Source organism: Merops nubicus, unplaced genomic scaffold (genome assembly GCF_000691845.1).
Source record: "Merops nubicus isolate BGI_N331 unplaced genomic scaffold, ASM69184v1 scaffold45724, whole genome shotgun sequence".
In the NCBI taxonomy this organism is placed as follows: domain Eukaryota; kingdom Metazoa; phylum Chordata; class Aves; order Coraciiformes; family Meropidae; genus Merops; species Merops nubicus.
The window spans coordinates 17,059-31,158 of NW_008605773.1; the positions used below are offsets into that span (position 1 = coordinate 17,059).

Here is a 14,100-nt window from a genome sequence, read left to right on the forward strand (position 1 = left end):
TCATTGTTCAGCATTGCCTTGGAATACAAGCTGTCCAGGAGATGGAAGTGCAGTGTCATTGCTGGACAGAATGTCAGTGGGACACCCAGTAACAGAGCAGCAGGGCCGGGGGGGCTGGGGTACACATGTATCCCACTACTACATTGTGGGGGTATTTGCAATCAAAAATTTGTTATCAGATATAGTTCTAAGAAAAGGAGAATAAACTACAAAATCAGGAGTGCCCTTCAATGCCCAAATGTTTATCTAGTCTCAACCAAGTCAATGAGCAAAATATTCCTTTAGATGAGATCACAAGTGGGAAAGGAGGAGAAGGAAGGACAAATAGCTGGAAATCATGCACATAATCCTTGCACATCACACCACACTCCTGCGACTAGTTACCCTCTGACAGTGCAAAATAACATGGCCAAAGCTGAAGACAGAAGCACTGAAGTGTTTAACTGGGTTCTGGGAAACAGCTACAATCTTTGTCTCTCCTCAAATTTCTCACTGTCCTGTGTTTTAGTAGCTGTGGTCTTCTATTGCACCCTGTGCTAGCTCCTTGGTCTCAGAGGAGGCAGGTGTGTGGCACCACTCAAGCTGTTCTTGTTCCTGGAGGGAAAACAGGACAGTTGGTGTCATGACTGAATAGCTGTACCAGCTTTGGTTGGGTTTTTTTGGTTTTTTATTTTTTTTTAATTTCCTGTCAGAAAATGAGCTACAATCTCTTCCTCCTGGCTATTGTCCTGGGCATTGGTGGAGCTTTCCAGTATGGGTTGCAGATCTCCGTTGTCAATTCTCCTGCTGAGGTAAGCATGGACACCTCAAAAAATGGAGCTACCAGCAGGATTTCAATCTTCTCATGCATTTCTGCCTCTATATGCAATCACTAACATTTTCACTAATGCTCTCAAAACTAGACTTACATGCTTTCTTGGTTGTAAGAGTAGCTGCTGCTATTCTTGTGTTTCATGTCATTTTAACTTCCATCTGGTGTGACAGAACTGGGAAAGGGGAGGAAGGATGATACCTGTAAAGTCAGCCATTTTCCCCTTACTAGGTGGGATTGCTTGCAGGACATTCTCCTATTTCCAGTGCTCAGGGAGTGCTTTGTACCATGTGCTTGGCCACACGCACTAAGTCTAAGTGACTGTAAGGTGAAACAGGCGAGGGAACCACTGTAGCTGCAGGGCTAAGGTCAGCACTGATACCTGCAGCTGGAAAAGGAAAATTAGTAGGTGTGTTTGTCATCCTGAATGGTGCCTAGGACAGGGAGCTTGTACTGTTTCTACATTGGGAACTGTCATCAGGAATGAGGGTGCCATGGAGGTTACGAACAGTACGTCAGAGAGACCCCACAATAGGCCACATTGAGGGACAAATCCTGATCTCACTGAAGTCAGTTTAAATCAAACCTGGATTTCTCTCAAGGCATCAGACAGGATGCAACAGATGGACATGAGAGACAGGCAGACAAGAGGGAGCAGTGGGAAAAATCAGGTAGCAAAACAATCAGGGTTTAGCACATAAACAGAAGACCCACTTGCCACTCTCTTAGTGGCACTCACTGTTGATGTTTAACATTGATATATTTTTTCATTGATTTATTCATCTGACCTTGTTGCTAAAACATTAAGTCCAGGGATGTTAGTGGCAAAATTTGCTTTGATTTCACTAGGGCTAAGATTTCAACAAAGATGTCAATAGAAATGTACCAAAAAGACCTGTACATAGGTAAGAGAAGTAAAAAAGAGGTGCAATTATGCAAAAGCATGTTGACTGAGTCCATTGATCTCCATTTTCTTTTTAAAGTACATCAAAAGTTTCATCTGCGAGACCTGGATGAAGAGATATGGCTCTTCTCCCAGTGAAGACATGATTACTTTGATGTGGTCCTTTGTTGTGTCCATTTACAGCATCGGTGGCCTTCTGGGGTCCTTGTCTGCTGGATATTTCTCTGTTAGATTTGGAAGGTAGGAATAATGATTACATTAGTCTTTCTGTGTACACCCACAACTGCAAAAATAAGTGACTGTGTCTTGGGAGAAACACTGCTTGCAGAGTGGCACTGTGAGCAGCCCAGAGCTGCTTCAGATGAAGGATTGGTTCAGTGGAGAAACAGACTGGCAAAACCTGCCCAGGATCACACAGAAGATCATACCCTCTCCCTTATTAATTCCAAAGCAAATCCAGTCCAGAGAAATCACATGAGGAGTGCATGCATTTTAAAGTGAATTCCACAGACAGCCACTCACAAAGCTTGTTCTTCAGTGTAGATATTGGGTCCACTAGAGGAATCAAAAGCTTCCACAAGTTTATCAGTCTGTGACAAAGTTTTCCCAATCCCGTTTCCCCTTTAGTTCACTGCAGCTGATCTCAGAAGCTGGCACAGGGTCTTTAACCAGGCTACAATTCATGGCAGTCGTGTCAGGCTGTGAAGGACACAGGGACGGTGTTTGTGCTCACGTTAATTAAATGGGTTGCAGGAAGAAGGCCATGCTGTTCACCAACATCCCTGCTCTGCTGAGCGCAGCTCTAATGGGACTCAGCCGGCTCTCTGGATCCTTTGAGATGATCATTGCTGGAAGGTTATTTTCTGGAGTGTGTGGAGGTAACAGCATTCCTACCCATGGTATTAAACAGCTGGGAGAGCAGTGACTGAGGGTCAAAAGGATTTGCCAAACTGAGTTTATAGATCACAGATTTTTACTCAACATTGCAGAGGGCCTGGCTGCTGAATGCATTTCTAACTAAACAAGAAAACAAAAACAAAATTAAATTAGTCATGTGTAATAGCTCCCTTTCTTATTCTTTTATCTTTACATTCAATCAACATAAACAGTACTGCCAACTTGTGAAACAGCCCGAACATGCAATATCTCAGGGGAGCATCCTCGCTAATAGAAAGCTGACCTCTTGTTTCTGTTGCTGCTCATTGTGTCTGATACTGCCTTCCAAAGCACAGGCAAAGGAATGGTTTCCAAGCTGGGCAATTCTAATTTCTAAATGCCCCAGAAAATTACACTCTGCCAGTGTTTTCAATCCCTGAGCAGCTGGCTAAAGACAACACTAACCAGCAAAACAAAAACAAAACAAAAAAAATAAGAGAGTGGGAAATATTAATTCACTGAGGAAATAGAACACACATTTGTTATGGAAATAGAAGCATTTGTTAAATTGTTGGGTTCAAGCACAAAATGAAGCACTGAGCATCTTGAGTGGACACTGAAATATATCATCTCAGATCAAAGAGGGCAACAGCAATCCTGTGTCTGTGGCTGTAGGAAACACTGCAGGAGCTGGCCAGCCTGCTGAAGAACAGAGTTCCCAGGGGAACGTACTAGTGTGGTGAATGATTTAGCAGAGAGGCAAGGCCACAGTACTGGGAACATGCCTCATGCCAGGCAGACACACTCACCATGGCTAAAAAAGTACCTCAGATCCTCATCCTATGTGCTTTGCCCATAATGGTTGTCTCAAACCCACCAGAACTATGGGAGTCTGACCTGCCCTAACAGTCGTTTGTGGCTGCAGGTTTAGGTCTGAATATCCACCTGATGTACGCTGGGGAGTGTGCCCCACGCGAGCTCCGTGGGCAAACTGCCATCACAGTTTCCACTGCCATTGCTGTCGGGAAGTTTGCTGGATTTTCTCTGGGTCTCAGGTAAGGGGGTCTGAGACCTATTTAATTTATTCTGTTTTTAAATATACGCACATGTCACTGCAAGCCTATTGGTAGGCAAGCCATCTATTATTTTTAGACATGTTTTCAGGGTACCCTAGGCAGCCAGACTGAATTAACTCATCCCAAATTCCTGATAAGTGAATGGGAAAAAGAAATCATGCAGAATATTTAATCCTGGAGAATGATGTTACTTCCTAGCAGAGATAAATCAAAGTAAAGATAATAAAAACCCTTAAGAGATTTCAACGGGTTTGAAAGAAATGTCCTATACTTTTAATTTTTTTAGAAGAAGTAGGGAATATTAGATCCATCCAAACTTCCTTGAAAACACACACAAACCGGCTCCTCTCGCTCTGCTGGTTTTGTTTCAGAGAAGTTCTTGGACTAGATGCTCTCTGGCCTTTTCTCATGGCAGCCAATGCAATTCCTGCCCTCATCCAGCTTCTCACCCTCCCCTTCTTCCCAGACTCTCCCCGCTACCTGCTCATTGACAAAAAGGACAAGGAGGGGTGCATCAAAGGTAAGGCAACAGACCACAAAGCATTCATTTTAGCAAAAAAGTGGAAAATACAATAAAGCCCTGCATGAGCCTGGGAAAGATGTACAGCTGGGGAAAAGACTCGTGGTCTTTTGGCTCTGAAACCACCTTCAGCTTCAATGAAAGACAGACTCTTCTGTTTTGATATTAGTGCTCACTCTTGGCACTAGTATTTCCCTTACCTTCTGCCAGGATCCTCTGTGGGATGTGACCACATAGAGCTTGTATTTTCATCACTAGATTCTGCCCTGAGCAGTGAGGGTGTGGATTTGGCTCTTTCTAAGAAAGGGATGTTCTCTACTGCCAGGCTATATCTGGAACCATCCCAGTTCTTCAGTAACTCTAACAGCAACTACTGACATAAACAGAGAAACAGCCATTGTGGCATTTTAGCTATCAAAAGAGAGAACTCTTTGGATGTAGACTGATTTTTTTAATGTAGGAGTCATTTTTCCTTGTCTGTGTTTTGGTGTGTGCACTAGAGCTGCACCTTCAGCAAGAGGGTATTCAGGGAAGGTTCGGTAAGAATTTAAGTGTGGTTTACATTAAAACACTGTAAGCAGCTACTGGCCAAAGATGAGGTTGTGATTAAGGTTTATGGGTAAAACCAGATAGAAGTAAACTGGATCTGTGTCGAATCTGAACCCGGATCCCTAAGAAGTTCACACAAGCAAAGAGCCTGTAGCTCAAATAAGACTCTGCAAAGCAGGAAGTAACCCTCTGAATTCACGTCTGCGCTGCTGAGCTGGGTCCAGGAGTCACCTTCCCTCTTCCTCTCCTTCCAGCTGTGAAGCAGCTCTGGGGTGACGGTGACCATATGGCTGAAATAGATGACATGCTGGCAGAGCAAGAAGCCATCCGTGGGGAGCAGGCTAAGAGTGTGTGTGACCTTTTTCGTGACAAAGCCGTCCGCTGGCAGCTCATCACTCTCATCCTTGTCTCCTCGTGCATGCAGTTAATTGGTGCCAATATGGTACGTGTGCTACTTTCCTCTGCTTCCTTGATTGCTTACAGTTTCTTGGAGAAATGTAAGCTCTGCAACAAGTAGTAAGATGCAGACTGCAACAGCAGCTGTAGGCAGGGAATCTGCTGTTACTGTTTATTATAATCTTTTCCCATGGAAGTTTGGGACCTGGGATAAGCTGAGAATTGTGCTTTAGTAAATGTTGCCTGAAGGCATCTTTATGGTTTGCTTTGTTATGATGGAAGAATGGAAGGGGATAAAATAAAATCTCCTCTGGATCTCTGAGCTCCAGAATGTACTGCCTAGAATTGTTCAGCCATTTCACTACAAACTGGGTCAGTTTTGCAATGTGCACAGACAGAGCTCTTACCTTTTTGAGTTTCTTTCTAAGTCATTTAACCTTGCACTTTATCAGATGATGGGAAATTGCAATATCCCAGTAATATATGTGACAGTTACTCTCTCATATACTTTTTCCTGGCAAATATCTTTATGTTTCAGTAGGCAGTATTGAGTATTGAGTATTGGAAGAGTTACTGTATAAAATGAGCTTACAGTATAAGCATAAAAGTTTCAAAACCCAAATTAATTTTGCCATTTCAGAGAGTCTTCAAAATTCATAAGGCCCTTTTCTACCCCTACTAGTGCACCAGTAACTGTGCTGTGAAGGACCAGTAGAAACTGAGCATATTAACAGTGGAATTTCTTACGCTTTAGGAGTGCTTATACCCAAAACAATAGTGACTGTCAAAATCATTGCAAAGACCTAAAGATTATGTAGAAGGATAATTTAAATAATTTGCTTGGTGTGTACTATCCACACTTGTGTATGCTTCTCATCCAAAATACATGAGACACTAAAATATGAAAGATGTCAGATAGAATTATAACTTGTAGCATAAGATAAAGTCAGTGCTTCAAGCAAAAAGAAGAAAAAGGCTGTGTTTGTTACTAAGTTCAAGACAGAGCTGCTAGTAAAATCTATTCTGCACAAATAAGCCTCATGAAAACATTGAGGGAAAGTTACTGAAATCAGTAAGATTTTCTTTTTTATTAAGACCTCATTAGTTATTTTCTGTCAAAAAAGTCAGAAGTTAGTGTAAACATGCCCACACAGGTACAGCCATCACACTTTTCTATTCTTTCCAGGTTTACTTTTATGCATACAATGTCTTTATAAAGGCTGGAATCCCTCCTGATCAAACCCACTATGTCTCCCTGGGAGTTGGGATCACTGAGATCCTCACCACAGTTCTGTGTGTAAGTGGCTCTTCAGCTGAATGTCTTTCTGCTGTAATGTGTGGTTCATTGCAATCTTTAGATCCACTGTCAGTGGAGCTTCAGGAATTGCACTTCTGCAACAAATCAGCCATAGTACTTTGCATTGATCACACAAAAGCATCTCCACACACCCTGCTAACTTGGGTATTTATATTGCGTTTATGTGAGGAGAGTTCCTCAAACCCGTGACGCCGGCGGGGGCAGCCTTGGGAGTCCCAGTTCCCCCTGCAGGAGGTGCAGCCGGAGCCGCTGTGCCCAGCTGCCAGCAGGACTCAGGGCTGCAGGATCCACGGCGATTGACAGCGGGAGCCTTTCCCCTTTGCTGTCCCCTGGCTGTCCTCTGCCTGCAGAATGCCACCGCAGGCCTCCTCTGCCCGGGCAATCTCCCTGCAGCCCTGCACCTCCCCACCTTTCCCCTCCCTGCAGCTCCTGGTCCTGCTCGCCCTCTCAGGGCAGGTACCACAACCCAGCCCCTGACTCCTCAGCGATCCCTGCCTGGCTGGTGAAGGCAGCTGCTGGGGCAGCTCACCGGTGCCTGCGGTAAGGTCCGTCCTCTGGAGCTGACAGCATGTCCTCCTGCTTGCAGGGGTTCCTCATCGAGCGTGCAGGGAGGAAGGCACTGCTGTGGAGGAGCTACACTGTTATGGCCTTGGCTTTAGGGCTCCTCACAGTCACACTTTCTCTACAGGTAAGACCACACATGCATTAGAGCTGTGTCCTGTCTTCATGTTTTCTTGTCTGGCAGATATCATTACGGTTTCTTTCCCCCAGAATCACTTTTTAGTGGGAGTAGAAGAATTTTTGGGGCTAACCATCATACTAACAGAGGTCAGTTCCCAGCCACGTACATGCAGATTTAAGCCAATAACTTTATATAGGCATGACCACTGCCAGAACTACTTCCTTGTGATGTTTCTGGATGCAGAGGAAGCAGATGTATGCTTAACATTGACAGACTTAGCCGTGATCTGACGGAGAATAAGCGGGAGACAGACACCATTCTATAATGATCGGAAAGCCTCATTTATTGAAAATCAGAAGGCATCTTTTATATTGTTCTTAATTAGCTCATACATATTGCAAAAGTGAAGCTCACCATTGGTTACATATTACATGTCAACTCCTTTTATGTTTATCTTTTGTGTTTAGCCTTGTGGTTAGCAGTTCTTTATCTTAGTGTTCCAGTTCCTTTTACTCATCCCATTATTCTACAATAGTTGCACCCCAGGTTATCTTGACTTGGAGTTTGTTTTACTAAACTTCAACCAGCTGCACTTTATCATGTCCCTTTGTTGCTAGCCACTCTGTGGCTAAGTTCTCCACAGTGATCAGTGTTCCTAATGGAGCTGGATAAATAAAATTTTAATTTCTGATTTTATTTGCTTTTTATTTCCTACCATAGGATTCCTTTTCCTGGGTACCATACTGCTCTGTTGTGCTCATCTTTATTTTCATCATGTGCTTTGGCATTGGTCCAGGTTGGTATTTTCTACTAGAACGGTTTCATGTCCTCATTCCTTCCTCACTGCAGCCTTTAGGAGATGTCCCAGGCATAGCTGTTCCACAGTTAGAATGAATCCCTACTCCTGATTCAGCGCAGGGGTAGATGTTCCCCTGCATACTGTGGTAGGAAGTAAAACTTCATTTCATATTGCATTCCTTCCTGCCTTCCTCCTGAAGAGCCAAGCAGCACCTCAAACTCTTCCAGGTCAGTTAAAATCGTTAATTTATGTGGCAATATGAAGTGTGAGCTGCAGAAGCATCTTGCAAAATTTCTCTAATTTTCCTTTTATCTCTAACATTTTTTTCAGCTGCAGTATTATGCCCCTTAATCACAGAAATATTTATTCAGTCATACAGACCAGCTGCTTATGTTTTTAATGGTGTTATAAACTGGATCCAACTCTTCATCCTTGGACTTTTGTTCCCTTTCATTGTGGTAAGCAAAGAAGGGTGTTTTGTTTCAGTTCAGAGTTTAGACCCTTCTTGAACCCAGAGCATGCTTCTCTTTTTCAACACTTCATGCAAAGGACAGAGCCCAAACTAATTTCAGTTTTAGTGGCCTCTTGCTTTTACCCAGGTACCTAGTGAGAGCGTAGCAAACCCACCAAATGCTGCTAGACCTACACAGTTAGTGTGACACTGGCAAACACGGGAGCAGTGACAGAGGCACCAGCACTGTCAGAGGTGATTTGTATGTCATGAGGGGCTCCCTTCTTTTACCCCTTTGTCCTGTACTTGTATCTCCTTTGGGGTTAATGTGGAAAGTGGGCAGCGCCAGAGATGCCACCAGCAGTAGTAAGAAGCAGGAAACAAAGCCTGTGCAGGTCTGGGCTGTGCAAGGAGGGACAGAGCTAACTCGCTACGTACCTTCCCCAGTCTAGCACTGACTGAGAAGGACGGAGCAGGAAGGAAGAGTCATTGAAACTCAGCACACCTCCAGATTGTCAGGCAATGACATTCAACATACACTGAGCATACAGCTATCCTTCTTAAAAGAGGGAAGAATTAGCTCATCTTGCCACTCAGTGCCATTCCCCAAGTGGCAGCAAACTGGATTTGCATCAGAGTCCCTGGCTGAGTTTTTTTAGTAAATACAAACCCAGAAACTCCATATTGCAAAAGGAATATATCTATTATCAATACATCATTTTATAGGAACACATTTCTTCTCTTTTTTCCTATAGGAAGGTCTTGGTAGTTTCTGTTTCATCATTTTCCTGACATACTGTCTGTCCATGGCTATCTACGTTTTCATGGTGATGCCAGAGACCAAAGGAAAGACAATGTTGCAAGTCATGGAGGAGTTCAACCGCCTGAACTACCGTGGAAGGAAGAGACAGACAGTCCTACAGCAAAGTAACTGCTCAGTGATGACTGTTACTAGACTTTAATAACAAACTCTCCACTCCGTATTTTGATCTTTCATTACTGTAGTGCCCAGAAGCCTCACTAAGCAAGAGAGAATCCATTGCTCCACGAACAATACAAATGTGTATTTTAAAAATAACCATCTGCAGTGCAGGGTGCAGGCTGAATTTGATGGTTCTCTCCAGCTGCCGAAATATGAGCTGAATTAAATCCTCTGCGGGAGAAATTTAAACACAGTGTATAAAGAAATAAGATCTTTGTAGTCCCTGAAAGTTAGCAGCTGTGTAAACTGAAAATACAGGAGACACTATTTTTCTCACCAAAACAAGGACCCCACAGTTACTGGAGGAAGTGAGTGTGGAAGGTTCAGATGTACAGCATCCTTGTGAAACTGAGAGAAAAAGAAGAGGGAGCTTTCACATTGACATTATCTGCTCTATTAACAAGTCAGCACTGCTGGGCTTTCCCAGAGAAAGAGTCTCAGTCCAGATGACAGAAGTGTGTAGCTCTTTAACCTGCTGGAAGAAGAGTACCTTGCCCACCAGCAGGCAGAACTGGTGTGCAGTGTTTCCCCCTCTCAAATTGGACTTGAAAGCAAGTACATGGTATAGGGGCAACCAGGACTTTCTTGAGGAGCATATGACCTCAATTTTCTAAAGGTGTAAAGATGTAATGGAGGTCTAAGGTCCTGGGGTAAAGGAGGCACTATGCTAGAGAAGCATCCAAGCATAACCTGTCACCTCAAGCCAAACCTCTTGTTTGGTAATAAGGTACATTGCCTAGATTTTTGAGATACTTCTGTTGGGACAAAGAAGGATATATTAGCACTGAAAGAAAGAATGAGCAAAGAAAACAGCTGTGCAAAGCATGAGTGGGCTAGTCCCCAGAGAAGGGCAGGTTCTCCTTCATTAGCAATGACTATGGAGCACGTCTTCAGCCTGGAGTTATTTCACGTCAGAGAGGAGGAACACTGAGTTTCAATGGGGATGAGTTTCCAAGAGTTACTGGTATAGGACAATAAAGAGTGGTGCCTCTCCTGGAGAAATCAGTCTGTATGCCTGAGGGTTTGCTTCTCTCTCCAGGTCTTTGAATACTCCACATTTTCATTACAAAACACAGTAAAAAGGGCTTCACTTCTTGTATTCATTGCTGTACTATGTGACATACTCTTGTTCTTCTCTGTGCTTTGCAGTTTACTGATAAAGAAATAAAAAAGCAGTGACTAGGAAAACACATGCTACTGGTCATGGATTTGATTTTCATTGATTGAAAAGTCAGGGACAGAGGAGAGCCTGTCTGCCAGGACTGTGTTGTTGGGGTCCAGGAATGTTGTGTCTGTCTTGTTCTGGAAATGAGATCTTCACTGCTGACTGTTGCAGATGTTGCACAATAAAATTTGGAAAAGGACTTGAATATTGAGAGGCAGTTTCTTCCACAGCCCTAAGGCTCCTGTTATTTTATCTTCACACCATCCTCTAACAATATTTGTAGCAGTGCCAAGAGCAGTGGACTTTCCCAACACAGCAATCCTTCCTATGACAATCATCATATTATCAAAAAAAAGCTGCAAATATTTGACAGTTTCAAGGCCAGAGGTCATGGATTGCACAATGTAAGAAACAACATATATTCCTTCTTCTGATCAAAAATTCAGGGAGAAAAAAAAAAAAGAAGAAACATTTGTTTTTAAAAGAAAGGTCTAGGTAATACCTTGATTGTTTTAGAAGTCTTTATCTGATCTAGTTTTTCTCAACCTTACTGGTTCCCAGTGAGGAAATTTTTAGTGTCTTAGCCTAAAAACTAATTTCCTTCTACATGTCCTTCTGCAGTGTGATCTCGTCCAGCATGTCTGACTTCTTCCCTGCTTCCTTCCTACTAGTAAATACCATCTGCAAGAGGGGAAGGGTAGTAAATCATTAACATTGCCATAAACTGACATGGATTGGGAATAAAGGTTAAAGAAGGACTTGGGAATTTGCAGTGGATCTGTTTGATTTCCAGGATGATACAAGTGCAACACAGGGCATCTTTGAAAACAAAATTCCTTCAAGCCAAGGGTGTTGGGTGAGCTAAGTGCTGGCTCTGGAATAAGCACATTTCTTGTAGTGTTCAAATCCTAGGTAGAAAGACTTGTCCTGTCCTCTTCTTTAGGAAAACAAGTAACAACTATACACAGCATTCAAGTCTTGGTTTTTCCATATTATAGCACTGAACATAATGTGAGGTGAGATAGAAATGAGACAGCAGTATGAGTATTCTGGGAGAAACACAGACAACAGGAGAAGAGGAACAGAGCTCTGCAGGGACTGTTTGATCAAGCAGATGTTAAAATCTAGCTACAGAGTGTATAAAAACTCCTCCAAAAAGACCTAAAACTGCCATGTGTGTCTTTCCTTCCAGCAGCCAAGCTTCCCACTCTCAGCTCAAAGAACAAATCCTCCTTTCCCTCTGGTTCCTTCAAGCTCATGTGTTCCCTGCCCGTGGTCCCACCTGAATCCTGCTGTCTGAATCTAGCAAAACGGTTTGCTGCTAGTCCTGCAGAATCCCTCTGAGGGGAAAGAGAAAAACAAAACCAGACTTGCAAGGGACAGCACAGCATAAAAAGGTCTGGAAACCAAGATATGATGTTTGAATTTGATACAGAAAACACAAGTTAGAAGGCAAGTAGAATTAGAAAGAGAGAAACAGCAAAAGAGTGGGGCAATTATTTCAAAAGTAGCTTTTAGTGTGTCCTGGCAGAAAGCAGGAACTAACACTGGATTGTTAAGTATCTTGTTAGACCTTTCCACTACAGGAGTTGGGAATAACAAAACCTTACAATGGTTCAAACAGAATCTCAGTAAATGCATGGAAGGGGCAAACATAAAGTCACCTCCTGACTGCCAGAGTCCCGGGGTTGTGCATCCCTGGGGCCTAGAAGACGTGCAGGGAAAGCATGCTCTGCTGTACTCTGTTCTGGTCTGATACTAGAAGACAAATTGGGTGGTGGTGCTAAGAGAGGACAGGGGACAGCTGTACAAATTGGGCTGCAGTCTTTCTGACAGCAAAATCTTTGGCTGACGGGAGGGCAGTGGCCAGTGTTGAAGAGACTGGAGATTGAAAGGGACAATTCGTAAGAAGCAAGAAAAAAACTAAACAAAGACAAGGATTTTTGCAGTAGTAATTGTAGACAAAGGTAGATTCTGGGATGTTTTAGAAGAGGAAGTGGTAACACTCCACGGAGTCTGTGCTGAGTGGGGAAGGAATGAACTGCACAGCCACAGCTGATGTGGAGGTGATGAAGATTTCAGGGATGTTGGAAATAGAATGCGTGGAAAGAAGAATTCAGCTTGAATTATTTCTCCAATGTGGAATGAGACACCTGGGCAGAGGGTTTGGAGAGAAGCATTACTGGGACACCCAGGAGGAGAAAGGTCAAGGTGTGACTCAGCAAGCTCACCCTGTGCTGCAGGGCACATGGCTCAGGGCACAGCGTGGGGTTGTCAGTCGCTGTGACGTGGAAAGCAAACTGTAGGAGGAGTGCCAGTGTTCCCACAGTGCTCCTGAGCAAAGCTCCTGTTGCCTTCAGAACCATAATCCCACCTTCCCACATCCCCTTTCAGCACTAACCATAGACAGTTAAATCTTTGTAGTATAGAGTGAACTATGTTATATTCAGTGTAGTACAAAATATTATTACATGTAATACAGGGAAATCTGAAGGAAGCAAGAATTAACTTACACTCTTTGTAAACAGTCAAGTCTTTGGCTGATTCAAAATCAATTTTTTAAAGAGGAAAAATATTTCTTAAAATCAATTCTCAAGCCAGAAGAGAATGAGCATCCTGCTCTGGCACGCAGCAGGCCATCTCCATCGTCACAGAGAGGTAAAAGTGAGGCTCCTGTGTGGTTCTGGAAACAGTGTGACCCTCTATAAAGAGCTGGGTGTTAGCAAGGACCTAATATGCCAATATTCATACACTGCATGTCCTGCAACTGGGGAATTGTTCAAATCACTTCTAGCAACTGAAGATCTTGCCGCCTGCAAGCAGAGGCATTACAGCTCCACTGCAGTACCGAGTGGCTCATCCCTGCAGTAAGATGGCGAGGAGGAAGCGCACGCTGCCCAGGCTGCTTGGCAGAGAGGTGCCAAGGGCTCTGCTCCCCTGAAGGAAGCTGGTGGCACCGCCTGACTCCCCACACCAGAGGAGCTGTCCTGGTTCCGTCAGGATATGGTGACTTCACCCGGAGTCGGGAGGCGGCCCCGCCGGGAGGTTCTGGCAGGGCCCGGGGCAGCTTCCCGGGGCAGGCAGCGAGGCCTGCGCTTCCTCGCGCTTGCCTTGCACACCGCCTCATGGCTGTTAGTGTTACTGCTGGTCTCTACTGCTCCTTTTGCGTCCTTGTATTGAATTCTCCTTATCTCAGCCCACTGGGTTTTGTATTTTTCTCCCTTTTCTCCTTCCCATTTCGGGGGCCGGGGGGCACTGAGTGAGCGGCCACACAGTGCCTGGCTCCGGCCTGGGTCCGAACCACGGCAGCAAGGCCGTTGTTTGAGCAGTGCTAGTAATGGGGATGGCTCCCACTGCAAGGAAGATAAACATTTGCCAATGTTGCAATCAGCTTGGCGTATCTGGATCTTAGAATAATTAAACCAGCAAAAAAGAGGCCCTGGCCGGTTTTGGAGGAGGACACAATTCACTAAAAGCCACATAGTTAGAATTTAACTTCTGTGCTATGATCCAAACTTCTTTAAAAAAGTGTAGAAAACACATCTCTGATCTGACAGACTTGCCAAGGGCT

The 14,100-nt window shown here is 44.0% G+C and overlaps 1 protein-coding gene across 1 annotated transcript; it reads left to right on the forward strand.

Annotated features, from left to right (window-relative positions):
• Positions 1-695: 695 nt before the first annotated feature.
• On the forward strand, positions 696-9,344 carry LOC103772110 (solute carrier family 2, facilitated glucose transporter member 11-like). Its single transcript, XM_008939428.1, has 11 exons — positions 696-791; positions 1,795-1,955; positions 2,469-2,593; positions 3,517-3,646; positions 4,039-4,187; positions 4,991-5,178; positions 6,319-6,429; positions 7,037-7,138; positions 7,853-7,928; positions 8,262-8,389; positions 9,138-9,344. Exons 1-11 carry the CDS (start codon positions 696-698, stop codon positions 9,342-9,344), a joined length of 1,473 nt encoding a protein of 490 aa, XP_008937676.1.
• The last annotated feature ends 4,756 nt before the right edge of the window (positions 9,345-14,100 follow it).